General features: G+C 35.5%; 1 protein-coding gene across 2 annotated transcripts in view; it reads right to left on the reverse strand.

The window, feature by feature from the left end:
- The window catches only part of LOC143234307 (disintegrin and metalloproteinase domain-containing protein 23-like), a 77,343-nt gene that overhangs the window by 45,633 nt on the left and 17,237 nt on the right, over window positions 1–14,473 (reverse strand). For both annotated transcript variants that reach the window (XM_076471575.1, XM_076471574.1), the window contains 3 exons: window positions 7,307–7,376; window positions 3,537–3,619; window positions 544–607 (listed from right to left, as the gene is read on the reverse strand). In XM_076471575.1, the coding sequence (XP_076327690.1) occupies window positions 544–607; window positions 3,537–3,619; window positions 7,307–7,376 (217 nt within the window). The remainder of the gene's footprint in view (window positions 1–543; window positions 608–3,536; window positions 3,620–7,306; window positions 7,377–14,473) is intronic.

Raw genomic sequence — 14,473 nt, forward strand, 5'->3', positions numbered from 1 at the left:
AGGAATACACAGTGATTGTGCCATTTATCTACTAATAAAAACAAACACATTCAAAGAATTTCCATTAGCAAGTGTAATTAAAACAGCTTATATCTGTGGTAATTCCACCCCCTCTTATCTCAGGGTTGTGGAATGAATTTGTGTTAGACACCAATATTTCTTGTGCTGAGTTCAAATTTATTAACTCCTTAGCTAAGATGCAAAACAAAGATCTTACATACTCACCCAGCACCCAAAGGTTCTCATACTTAATAGGAGCAACAAAAATAAATTTGAAATTGCCTCTAGAAAAACAGTTGCTCAATATTAGGCTAGTACATGACCATGAGATAAGGTTTAGTTTGTAAGAGAGAAGGAACAAAGTAGTTTCACTTGTTAAGAAGTGTCTTACTAGCAAGAATTTGCAAGTTAACCATCTAGCTCCATTGAGAGCATTTGACTTGTACATGGTAGGACTTAGGTTGGATTCTGACCCAACAGCAAAAAAGAAACGAAAAAAAGATTACCATACAACTACGTAATCATTATAATGTTCATACTTACTGGTAAGTCCACTCCAAAAAATGGATGGATAACAAATGTTTCATTTTGAACATGAATAACCCCACTAAAAATATACCAAAAAAATAAAAGTTGTTAATAAAATTATCAAAATACATTCAGTCAGCATCAATCAATAAATAACTTATTTCTAATAAATAAAACCATAACTTGGTGGTATGGTATGTATATAATGCTCTGCTGAACACACTAGGTATGTGATACACTTTCTTTCGAAATATTCCTGAACCTCAGTAAGTACAAGAGCAAGGATTCACCAAAAAATCATATGATTACTGTCGTAAAAAATCTGTACAGAAATTCTAGAAAGATGGTAGACCCTTGCAAGTGTTAAAAAAATGAAACAGTTGCAATTTTATTTTGGTTATAAATGATCTAACATACCTGTGGTCATTTAAGAATACTGTATTTTGTCCAAAAAATATTCGTGTGTAGTGAAACAAACTTGCATTTTTGAGTATTATGGCAGAAATTTTGGAATAAATTCATAGTAATTTTCCTGCATCCAATATGGCCCCAATGTAACAGGGTCTCATTTGTGAGGATTGTGCAGTGTGCTTCCAATGAAAACACATGTAGCAAAACACCTTAGGTACTTCACCATCAAGAATCTCAATACCTTTGTGCTTGATATAGAGGGACATAGCAATTCAATGACCAAATGGCATAACCAGCAATTATCTAGGTAACAAAATGATGAAAAGTTAATGCATCTAGTGTTACTATCTTAATATGGGAACAGATTTCATGAAGTTATGAGAGCCAAATCATACAGTTTCACAGTGTATAGTTGATGTGGATCTGAAAGTATGCTAACGTACAATCAGTTGTGGCTTTATAATGAAAAGTATATAGTGGGGGTAGTATGGCTTAGGTTGCATTTTATGAGTTGGAAGTGGGATCTCTGTATAAAGTGTTTACATGTATAAATGTCCAAGGATAATGAGAACCCTACTGTGGCAATAGTTCACAAGCAAAAACAAAGGTTACTGTCAAAGAAACAATGTTTCAACAGCATAATTATTTCTAATATATAGCACTATAACTAGTTTTGAAATAGACTTATTGAGAAATATATATGCAAGACATAGAAGAAACAAACCTTCTTCGGTCATGCAGGTTCCAAACATATAGTTTTGCATATATAGTTTTGAAATAGACTTTGAAACAAGAATGGAAACAAACTGCACCAACATCTATTAAAACGTATTTTAAAGCATGCATTAAAAACAGTAGGAGTTAGTTAGGCTTAAAGCATTGCTATACTGTATCAGGATGGTGTCCACAAAGACACTTCATATTCAAACAATTTTAGCAACATAATGTTGCTAAAATAAATATTTAGAATAAAATAAAATAAAAAATTTAAAATAAAATTAATAAAAATAAAAAAATATTTTATAGAGCAAAAAAACATAAGAAATTCACATACAAGTAAGAAGCTTAAATTATTTACACACATTATCAAACCTATTTGTAAATCTTGAAGAAAATTTTATTTCAAAAGAAAAAAAAATGTGTAGAGTAAGACACACATTAAGTATTCTGTAAAACAAGAGAGACATCCTGCTTAAGAAGTACACAAAACAAGAGACAGTTATGTATTCTGTAAAATAAGAGAGACATCCTGCTTAAGAAGTACACAAAACAAGAGACAGTTATGTATTCTGTAAAATAAGAGAGACATCCTGCTTAAGAAGTACACAAAACAAGACACACATTAAGTATTCTGTAAAACAAGAGAGACATCCTGCTTAAGAAGTACACAAAACAAGACACACATTAAGTATTCTGTAAAACAAGAGAGACATCCTGCTTAAGAAGTACACAAAACAAGAGACAGTTATGTATTCTGTAAAATAAGAGAGACACCTGCTTAAGAAGTACACAAAACAAGAGACAGTTATGTATTCTGTAAAACAAGAGAGACATCCTGCTTAAGAAGTACACAAAACAAGAGACAGTTATGTATTCTGTAAAACAAGAGAGACATCCTGCTTAAGAAGTACACAAAACAAGAGACAGTTATGTATTCTGTAAAATAAGAGAAAGGTTCTGGTTAAGAAGAACACAAAACAAGAGACAGTTATGTATTCTGTAAAATAAGAGAAAGGTTCTGGTTAAGAAGAACACAAAACAAGAGACAGTTATGTATTCTATAAAATAAGAGAAAGGTTCTGGTTAAGAAGTACACAAAACAACAGATGCAGTTTATGCATTCACTGGTTAAGAAGTACAAAACAACAGATGCAGTTTATGCATTCTATAAAACAAGAGAGAGAGAGAGAAGTCCTGGTTAAGAAGTACACAAAACAACAGTTGCAGTTTATGCATTCTATAAAATAAGAGAAAGGTTCTGGTTAAGAAGTACACAAAACAACAGATGCAGTTTATGCATTCTATAAAACAAGAGAGAGAGAGAGAAGTCCTGGTTAAGAAGTACACAAAACAACAGATGCAGTTTATGCATTCTATAAAATAAGAGAAAGGTTCTGGTTAAGAAGTACACAAAACAACAGATGCAGTTATGCATTCTATAAAATAAGAGAAAGGTTCTGGTTAAGAAGTACACAAAACAACAGATGCAGTTTATGCATTCTATAAAATAAGAGAAAGGTTCTGGTTAAGAAGTACACAAAACAACAGATGCAGTTTATGCATTCTATAAAATAAGAGAAAGGTTCTGGTTAAGAAATACACAAAACAACAGATGCAGTTTATGTATTCTATAAAATAAGAGAGAGAGGTCCTGGTTTACGAATTATCAAACCAAGAGACAAGGTTATGTATTCTGTAGAAGAACATCTTCTGTTCTCATAAGATGACTTGAAAATAGAACACTTGTGATATTTCTTTTATAAATTACTCACTAAAATTTACTATAATACTACTCAAAAAATAGACTCTGAAAAAAAATAGCTTAATACTCAAATTCTCATAAAAATTACCTCCAGATAACTAATACATGCATTTACCTGATCCCATTACAAGTACGAAAGGCAGCTTTGGCTCCTGGGTAATTACTTATGGTTCCATGGTAGTAACAATTTTCAACTTCCTATTCCCAGCACAAAATAAATAAAAAAAATCTTATTACACTAAAGTAATAAATCAGTACATTATCTGTTAAGATAACTGAGAATGTGGCATGTCCAATGTCAAGGATTTCAATAACCTACTACTCATGTATTTATGATGTCGAGAAAACAAGTTGGTCCAAGAAAACAACTGAACATAAAAAATATGGTAACCTATAAAATGAGCACTTTCTAAAGATGGGCCTGTCTTCTTCAGGTGCAAACCAGAAATATTTATTCAGTCACAGTTTATCATAATGTTTTTTTTTTCTGAAAAACTAAGTCTGTATGTATTTTATTTAGAAAATAAAATTAAACAGAAATCTTCATTGATAGAACTACAGAAAATTTACAAACATCAGAAAAGCTATCACTAATCACATCAAAGGACTAACTAGGTACAAGATGAAGCACAATCTGTTGTTCATTTCACTACTTGTGACCAAGTTATAATGGTTTAGGAGAAGTGCATTCCTCATCAACAACCCAGAACAAGACTAGAATTTACATGGTGGTGGTATGCATGGTATAGAAATGATGCTCGGAGTTCTCTTATATTCACCACAGTGAAGAGAAGTGGATTTCAGAAGAACTCAGCAACAAATAGTGGATCAAAAAAACAGAATGGATTCACATTTATTTGTTTAGCATTGTAAACAGTTTGTCTACTAAATAATTCAGAATAATGAATCAGTTGCACCAAAATTACTTCTTGTTCTTTGATTTTATGATATAAAAGTTCAATGTGGTGAGCAAAATAAATCATAAAATGCCATACACACAGAAACAAGTAGAACTGACAAAACAAATTTGACTATAACTCAAATGTATTTAATATGTAGATTTTAAAATATAGAATATACAAGCCCAAGATCATTACTTATCTGCATGAAGGACAAGAATAAATTTATTAGAAATATGACTAATATAACACAGTTAGTAGTATATGCAATCATTAGAAACCAATTACTAATTAGTTACTAACTTTCTTTCCTTATTAGAAGGTGCCAATTTGTTTATATCCTACATTTTGGCTAGCAATTTATGACTGTCTTCAGCAAAAACATGAGAAGGAATATATGTTGTATCATGGGTCTTTGTTAAAAAAACAGGTGCATTACCACTCATCCAAGCTCTCATCTGCACTAAAAGACAAGTCAGTGTCTATGCTAGACTGACTGAATGAGTTATCAATTATGTGATTCACACAGAAAGGAAAAATATAACTTACAACATCCCTTCTTATTGTGGATACCAACACACTGGACAAATAAAATGACCAATGAAAGTCAGAATTCAGCAACATAAAAAAAATGTACAATAATTTACATATCAAGAAGAACATATAACAAAACAAAATAATTCTGAGATAATAGGATATAAACCACAGAAGAAAAATATACAAGAATCTTCCTACATTCAACTACCTGATATCATACATAGTCCACCTAGCACTGAAGTTGAAAGAACCTGAAAAATCCTCTGAAACAATTTTAATAGTTCAGTGTTTCAATGAGGGGTGAGATCCAAGATGAGGTGACAGAACAACTACCTTTCTAAGAAAAAAAAAAAAACTGAATCCTTCCTTCTATCACATAAAATACTTCTCAGGCCCTTCCTGGAGACAACAGCAGATAACCAACCAAAACACAAGATATAATGCTATATATTTATTAGTAGAAGTATTTAATAATAATAAAACAATCATTAACTAACTGGTAATTATATTTGAATCATTATTATACAAGTTTGTTATGACAACAACTATAAATGCTGAACTAAAAGAGTCAAATATATAGGATGGATTGTATATCAGCATAGACAATGAGGAAGCATTGAAAAATATTGACCCCATAAGGCTGAATTTCTTCAAGGAAACCTGATCATTCATGATAATTCAAAAGGTGTAATATATAATACACAAAACAAAGGAGAAAACCAGCTTCAAATATATGTGTACATTATTAAAATCTAGACGGTCTATAAATAACACGTAAAAAAACTTCATGTAGAAAATAAAAGTTATTATTCCTGTAAAGAAAATTCAAACCTAAATACTAAAAAACTGAACAACTTTATAAAGAAAAATCATTTTCGATTGCTTAGCTATATGATAAGTTTCTTTAACCTTCATGGATGGCCATACTGTTGAACTTATGAATGTCAAAAGGTACAAATAACACATTTCACAAAATATCTTATACGTAGTAAATGGATAAGATTACATTCATTTCTCAAGGAATGTGGTTAACTTATGGAGATACTTAAAAACAAAACTCTTTGTATTATCACCCCTATTAATGAAGAACATAAAGCTAAAACAAGTTAGTTTAACACTTTTGTTCTTATATTAAGGTTTCAACCTTTTCACAGCCCAGCATGGCCAGGTGGTTTAAGGCATTCGACTAGTAATCTAAGAGTCGCAGGTTCAAATCCCTGTTGTACAAAACATGCTCACCCTTTCAGCCGTGAGGACGTTATATTGTGACAGTCAATCCCACTATTCATTGGTAAAAGAGTAGTCCAAGAGTTGGCAGTGGGTGATGATATCTAGCTGACTTCCCTCTAGTCTTACACTTCTAAATTATGGACTGCTAGCACAGATAGCCCTCGAGTAGCTTTGTGCGAAATTCTAAAACAAAACCTTTTTACTCCTAATGTTTTTCCACTGACAGAAAGAGATTGACACGATAAGCACCGGTCCTTTCCATTATGATTTTTTTTTTTTAAAGCTCCCAATGCTACTGTAATCATTTTGTGTTACTGTAATAATTCTAGGAAATGATTTGTCTTTAGTTGATATTTTTGGAAAGTACATTTTTTAAACTACCCTTAAAAATGGACCATATTGTGAATATGAGTATGTGTATGTTTCTTATAGCAAAGCCACACTCGGTTATCTGCTGCGCCTACTAAGGGGAAATCAAACCCTTGATTTTATTTAGCATTGTAAACCTGTAGGCTAACTATTGGACTAGCAGGGGACACAAGTATGACCAAGGAAAATCAATTCGTAATAATTAAGAATGAAGTTGGTGGTTCTAACTACGAAGAGACAAACCATTATATCCAATAAAGCTACTACATAAACAACTGCTTATGTGAGCATTTGTACAGTTTCCCGCCATTCTCCACACATCAAGTGTACACAGGGATGTTTTTGTACATACTTCAAAGCCCACTGTCTCCTAGTAGTGCATATATGGTGGCAAACCTTTTTAAAAACTTTACTTTTGTACTTATTCATTCCTTCCTATGAAATATTAGATTGCAGAAGTTTAAGGCTATGCTTTTCTTTTACTTACATTACTCTGCCATTTATCAGTTTTTTTTGTACACTCATTTCTAGTTTATTACTGGCTTACTTACATCTCATGATGGTAAAAATAATTCTTTATACACATTTGAAAATCTTACAAACTAAATAAAATTTGTAATAATTTTTAGTGCAAAAATTAAAAGTGATAATTTTACCCGAGTGACGATTAGCAATGACAGTATGTAAGTAATTTACAAACTTGAAAATACCTAAACATTTATAATAGATAAAGTATGATTTTAGTAACCAATAACAAAAACTTATAACTCAATACAGATTAATGTTGTTTATTAAACTATTTTTTACTCGTCACTTACTTATTGCAAAGTATTAGCAATAGTAAACTTACCTGAGTTGATATTTGTTGGGCACCTTCTGGTAAAAAATGTTTTTGAAGTAATGTAGGAGCCAGAAGATTTCTACAAAGGACAAATATAAAAGTAAAGGGTCCATATGAAAGTGTAATAATCCCAGACAAAAACTCTTAGAAGTAATGTAGGAGCCAGAAGATTTCTACAAAGGACAAATATAAAAGTAAAGGGTCCATATGAAAGTGTAATGATCCCAGACAAAAACTCTTTTAGAAGTAATGTAGGAACTAACAAGTGTCTATAAAGAAAAAATAAGAAATCAACTTTTATTCACAAAATATTTCTGAAATAATCTGAAAGCCAGAATGTTTTTGTAAAAGAAATAGTCAAAAGCTGAAAACTTTCAGGCTTAAAACTTTTATAGAGAAACACCAGCATACAGGTTGAAGTGTTTCTGATACAAAACAAAGTACATCTGTAGATCCGTAGAAATTTCAACCTAATATATATGTTCAACTACAGTTGGCTGATTGTTTAGCAATTATTGGTGCAAAGCAACTGGGCTATCTGTGCCAAACAACTGGTAAGAAGGTAAAATAATTAAAAGATATGTAAAAAGAAATGATGCTATGACAAAACAGTCCAATTTTCAAATTAAAGTCCTAAGGAGAGTTAAAAAGACCAATGGCCCTTAAAAATTTAAAACCACAACTGAGGTGGACGTGTCACCATCATCAGTGGAACTGTCTAATGTCAAGGGTGAACCCATAGTAAAAATATGTTTAAAATGGTGCTTTTGCTCCTGATTGTAACAATGGCATGATAGTAAAATGTTGGCTATTGTAACATGAGTGTTACACATTGGTGCATTAGTACCAGATAAAAGAAAGCAATGAATTAAAAAACTATCACCAATGTGTAGCCTACCTAGAACAACTTCCTCCTTCCAATCCTTATGAAAACAAGGCAGCCAAAGAGCAATAGAAGGTTTGATCTCGAAAAGCTTGTTATCACGTTGCTCACTTCAAGTCGACTGCCAACTGGCATAAAGAGCCGAGTCTTGAATATAGGACCATATTCCATGCATGAGGGAACAGCAGTGATAGTACCAGAGCAGGCAGACTTACCTGCAATGTCAGTGAGCTCATTTTCACAAATACCAACAAGACCTGCCTTGCAGAAAAACTGGAGAGAAGTATGTGATAGAGAGTTGGTTGGTTGATTTAGTGTTTTATAGCACAAAGCAGCAATATTCATAAAAGAAAATTAAGGTAAAACAAAATATAGTTAAAAACAAATAAATAGCATAAAACCAATGTTTACATCTAGTCTACAAAGTTAAGAGAAAAACTACAGTAATTCAAGTTGTAAAGGACTTTCTGTAGGGTAACTAATTATCACAACACTCAAAGAAGACTATCAGGTAGGTACAAAAACCACCATCAGTCACCTGAAGTTGGCCTTTTCAATCCTGGTTCTGAGCTATTTGATGTAATGGCCATTTTCAAAAAGTAAAAGAATTAAATTTTTAAAAGACTTGTAGTAAAATGTTAATAACTCTCCAGAATGACTAATGGCTAGTTCAAACAGCAGCATCAGTCACCTGAAGTTTCTAATTTCAAATCATACGAGATGAACTATGATTTTCAAAAGGGAGCCACATTAAAAAAATGGTGTAATGTATAAATTAGAAAACTTAAATTGCATTAAAAAGATTAATGGCCTTTAAAAAACTAAAAACATTACCAAGGTGGACAGTGTCACCATCATCAATAACACTTATGTTATGGACAAACCTTGGGACAGAACATGTTTAAAATGGTGCCATCATTGAGTCATAACAAGAGCATGAAAGTAAAATGTGGCTTATTGTGATCTGAGTGTTACACAAAATATACACTGGTGCATTAGTTCCAGATAAAAAAAAAACAACGAGTTAAAACTGACCAATGCATAGTCTAGTTAGAATAACTTCCTCTTTCCTATCCTTACAGAAACAAGACAGCCAAAGTGCAATATAGGGTTTTATTTGGAAAATCTGGTTTTTCATTGCTCACTCCAAGTTGACTGCCAGCTGGCACAGAGCTGAGCCTTAAATACTGGGCCATAGTCCATGCATGGGACAGGCACAGTGGTGATAGTGCCAGAGCAGATAGACTGAACTGCAGTGTCAGCAAGCTCATTCCCACAAATACCAACGTGGCTCAGTATCCAAAAAAATTGGATAGAAGTAGATATTAAAGAGAAATAGGCCAGTCTGTTTTCAATATCAGCAAGAACATGGTATGAACAAATGTGAAGTGATTCCAGGACCAGTAGAGAACTCAGCAAGTCATTATAAGTAGTGCAGTTTGAGTATTGCTCAGCTTTTATGTGATCCAGGGCAAAATAAATGGCATACAGTTCAGCAGTGAACACAGAAGCTATAGAGGGGATTCTGCGAGCAACCACCAAACCACAACAAACCATGGCAGAGCCCAAAGTCACCTGATTTGGAACCATCCATATAAATTGGAATGGAAAGATTTTTCAAAAAATGTTCAATAAATAAAAGACGGTACTTCCAATTGGGAGTATCTGCTTTTCTCAGACGATTTAAAGAAAGGCCACATATGGGGACTGGAAGAAGTCATGGTGGGATGGACTGACCAGCAGATACAGCAATGGTATCCAAGGAAAGACCCAATCCATCCAACTGTGCCTGGATACGAAGGCCAAAAGGAGCAATGACAGACTGTCTGTTCTGAAAAGGTATGGCCCACCAAGGAAGGAAAACACAATCCCAGGTGGGATGCTTTGGTAAGGAACGAAGTTTCAAAGCATATAGTAAAGACAGTTACAAACAGCAGAGGTGCAAAGAAGGTTCATGAGACTATGTGTAAGCTCTGCACTGAGGATTTCCACACTTCCTCAGAGCCACAGACCAGTGATCTATAGTCGAGTTTCAATCAAATAAGAGAACAATATATCTTTAGCATAGAATGTTGATCTGCTCCCAAAGTGGTGGAAGAAAGGACACAGAGGATGTTCAGTGCTCTTGTACATTTGACCTGTAGCTGCTTGATGTGTGATATAAAGGTCAGCCTAGGTCAAAGATAAGCCCCAAAAACTTTATCTCAGGGACCACAGGAAGCACAACTTCACCGATATGGAGTTCAGGATTGGGATGAATACCCTGTTGGCAGCAAAAGTGCATTCAAGTGGTTTCAGAGAGAAAGAAATTAAAGCTGTTTGCTGTGGTCCACTTCAGTAAACAATCGAGGGCAGTCTGTACCTGTGCTCAATATACCTCATGTTCAATGAATGATATGAGATGTGAAAGTCATCAACATAGAGCCTGTTTGCAATGGTGAGAGGGAGTTGTTCAGTGATGGCCTTAATCTTCATATTGAAAAGTGTGACACTCAAAACACAGCCCTGGGGGACCCCAAGTTTCTGTAGAAAAGAACAGTAAAGTGTCAAACCCACACAAACTTGGAATCTCTTGTCCATTAGAAAATTTGTAATAAAAATGGACAAATGGCCATGTAACCCATATATATATGTATGGAGGTCTCGCAAAATGCCATACCTCCATATTGTATCATAAGCCTTCTCAATGTCAAAAAATATTGATACAAGATGTTGTCATTTGAGAAAGGCTTCTCAAGTTGAATTTCAAGTTGAATCAGGTAGTCCATGGTGGAGTGCTATCATCGGAACCAACAATGGTTGGGTGAGAGAAGGTTGTTTGACTCGAGGAACAAAACAAGATGAGCATTAACCATCCTCTCTAAGGTCTTACAGAGACAGCTCATCAAAGCAATTGCACGACAGTTTGAAGGAATCTTGGGATCCTTCCCAGGCTTAAGAAAAGTAGGACAACAGTCTGGTGTCAAGCATCAGGAAAAACATTCTCCTGCCAGATCTGGTTAAAAATAATCAGAAGAATAGGAAGAGAAGGAGATAGATGGTGTACATGATGTACATGTCATAGTGTACATCATCTAATCCAACCAATGTACTGCCAGACCGATGAAGAACTAGTTTCAATTCCACCCGTGTAAAGGGACAATTATAGTCATAGAGACAAATCAGCTCAAAAGGAAAGAGGTGATTGCTCTGCTCGAGTCTTGATGGCTAAGAAGGTGGAAGAAGAAGTGCTAGATACCCAGCAAAAGCTTTCACCTAGAGTATAGGTGAAAAAGATCGAGAGGGGTACAGAATTATATTTCCCACTGACCTTTCGAATCTTATCCCATATGATTTTGGAACTGGTGGTAGAAGATATGCTAGTTGTGAACTTAATCCAAGATTCATTCTAGCTTTGATCTCTTACCCACTGAGAATGTGCACGAGTCAGATGGAAAGCGATGCAGTTCGAAAATGTGGGATATCTACAGAAAGTATCCCAGGCCAGTTTTTGAGACTTCCATGCCATATAGCAGGCAGGATTCCACCATGGATGAGAATATAGTGGAAAATATGTTGAGGTTTTAGGAATACACTGAGCAGCTGCTTGTACAATACAGTCAGTTATTGCTGCCACACAGTCATCTATTGATGGCTTACAGATGATAGCAGGATCAAGTTCTGCAAGAGCAGTCAAAAAGGGCCAGTTTGTCTGATCCAGCTTCCACCTAAGCACACGGGTCAAGTGGCATTGACCACGGCCAGTCTCTCTCAAAATTATAGGAAAATGATCACTGCCTCGTGGAGTATTGTCAACTCTCCATGAAAAATGGAAAATAATGAAGGGGAGCAAATTGAGAGATCAATAGCGGTAAAGGACTGACTAGGTGCATGAAAATAAGTAGAAAAACCAGTATTGAAAAGAGAAAAGTTGTGATCAGAGAGCATATGCTCTACAGAATGATCCCTCCTATCAATATCAGCACTCCCCCAGATTGGATGATGTACATCAAAGTCCCCCAGGATGAAAAAGGGAAGCAGCAACTGTTCAATGAGAGCATTAAGGTCTGATTGATCACATGTCTCTCCATGCAACAGATAGAGAGAACAAACAGTGATGGAAAGACCCAAGGAAACATAAATGGCTACAGCTTCCAAAGGTGTGTCTAGTGACAAAGACAGGGTTGGCACATGCTGATCAACCAACAGTGCCACCCCCCCATGCACTCGTTCATCACACAGTCTGTCATTTCTGTATAAAGAAAACTGCCTGAAAGGTGACTGTATCGGCAGGTTTCACAAAAGTTTCCGGTAAGGAAAGACAAACAGGATGGTAGGAAGCAATCAATGTTTTGACATCATCCAGATTAAAACGTAAACCTCGACAGTTCCACTATATCAGGGTGGCCACTTTTATTTATGTGTAGGCGAATTTGGTGGAAAACCCTTCTGTTTACAACCATGTCTTTTTTCCTTACTATCCTTATTCGAGGGAGGTCTATTGACCTCCATGGATCCTGCCCTGGGTCGATTGGGCAAGTCTTTGCTGTTGGAAGGGGATTCCAGAGACTGAGGACATGAACAAATGATTGTTTTGCATCTTGGGGTGAGAGAAGAATATGTATCTGAGGAAATGCCTGTACCTGGAACCAAAAGATGTGGATCTTGGGGTTTGGTGGAATGTATAAGGGACAGAGATAGGTGTTGAAGTTGATTCATCAACTTTTTTAACCATGGAGGTCAAAAGACTTTTCATTTGTTTGGAGAACGATTCTTCAGGAGGTACAGAGAGATCTGTCTGCACTCCCATAGTAGTTATGGAACGAAGTGCAGCAGCATATGTCCAAGATGAGGTGGTGAACAGCAATTTTTTGAGCCTCAGGATAAGTAATGTTATGAATCATTTTCAAACACTGCACCTCTTTTTCTTCCAACCATTTAGGGCAAGAATGAAACTAGGACAGATGAGAGCCAATCCACTTGATGCAATAAAGGTCCATTTCACACTCGTAAGCATCATGGTCCTTGCCACTGCAACGAGCACAAGTTAAGAAACCACGAAATGACGTCTTCGAGTGACTAAACAGCTGACACTAGAAACCTCTGAGGGGGTTTGGTATGTATGGCTGTACCCTGAAATTAAGATAACCTGCCTTGATGGTGGCAGGAAAATGTGATGTAAATGTCAGAATCAGGATATTGGTTGGCACCATAATTCCATCTTTGCGAGTGGATATACGCCTCACTACAGAAACTCTTTGGGTGGAAAAACCAGCGAAAATCTCTGACTCTGGAATGTTCTTCAAATCCCCTCTCAACAATAAATCCTCATGATGAATTCAAAGAAGCATGAGGTGTAACCTCAATAGGTATATCCCCAATTGTCTTTGAATGCATGAGGAGTTCACTGTGTTGAGATGTGGATGTTTCCACCAATGTCACTAGATCAGAGCTTCTTTACTGACTTAGGAGAGCCAGCACGTCCCTCTAGTCCCTTCTGAATGAAAAAGGGAGACATATGCCCTAAAGATTTGTCTGAAAGTGAATGCAATATAAAGAAAATGAGGTACAACTGGTGGTACAGATGGTGAGAATTGCTGCTCAGAATCTTCAAGACATGGTTATTTACCTATGACTGTTTTTTCACTATCTTATTTAAGTTTTTATCTACAGGATCCATAATAAAAAGGAATATTTCAGTGCACACTAACTCCACCTACCATGAAACCCTATGACGGGATGCACTACAATGCCAAATGCAGCAATGTCAGGGTTTTATGAGCACGATACCCGAACACCAGCATCAGATATAATGTCCACAACACCTGTTGAAAACATACAACACTGGTACTTGGTTGACTCTAGCCTGAGTGGACCAGCCGATTGACCCAAGGGGGACCACCCCAAGGCTGCCCATCTACAGGGATTCAAAGCCAAAGTAGTGTGTTAGAGTTGGACCCCTCAACCACCAGAATCCTCTCCTCCCCTTGCACAGCAAACATGTGGGTGGATATTTAGATCCTAGAAGAGGTAAACTGAGAGAACAGAACCTTCCTGGGAGATCCCCTCACCATGTACAGGAATCCACACTGAAAATATGATAGAGAGATTGGGCAAATTGATTTCAAATATCAATGAGAACTGGATGAGAACTAATATAAAGCAATTCCAAGGCCAACAGAAAGCTAAGCGAGTCAGTATAAACAGTACAGTTCTGTACTGCATAGCTTCTATGTGATTCAGGACAAGAGAAATGGCATACAATTCAGCAGTGAACACAGAAACTGTAGACAGGATTTTGTGTGTAATAACAA

This window comes from Tachypleus tridentatus, chromosome 12 (genome assembly GCF_004210375.1).
Source record: "Tachypleus tridentatus isolate NWPU-2018 chromosome 12, ASM421037v1, whole genome shotgun sequence".
NCBI lineage: Eukaryota > Metazoa > Arthropoda > Merostomata > Xiphosura > Limulidae > Tachypleus > Tachypleus tridentatus.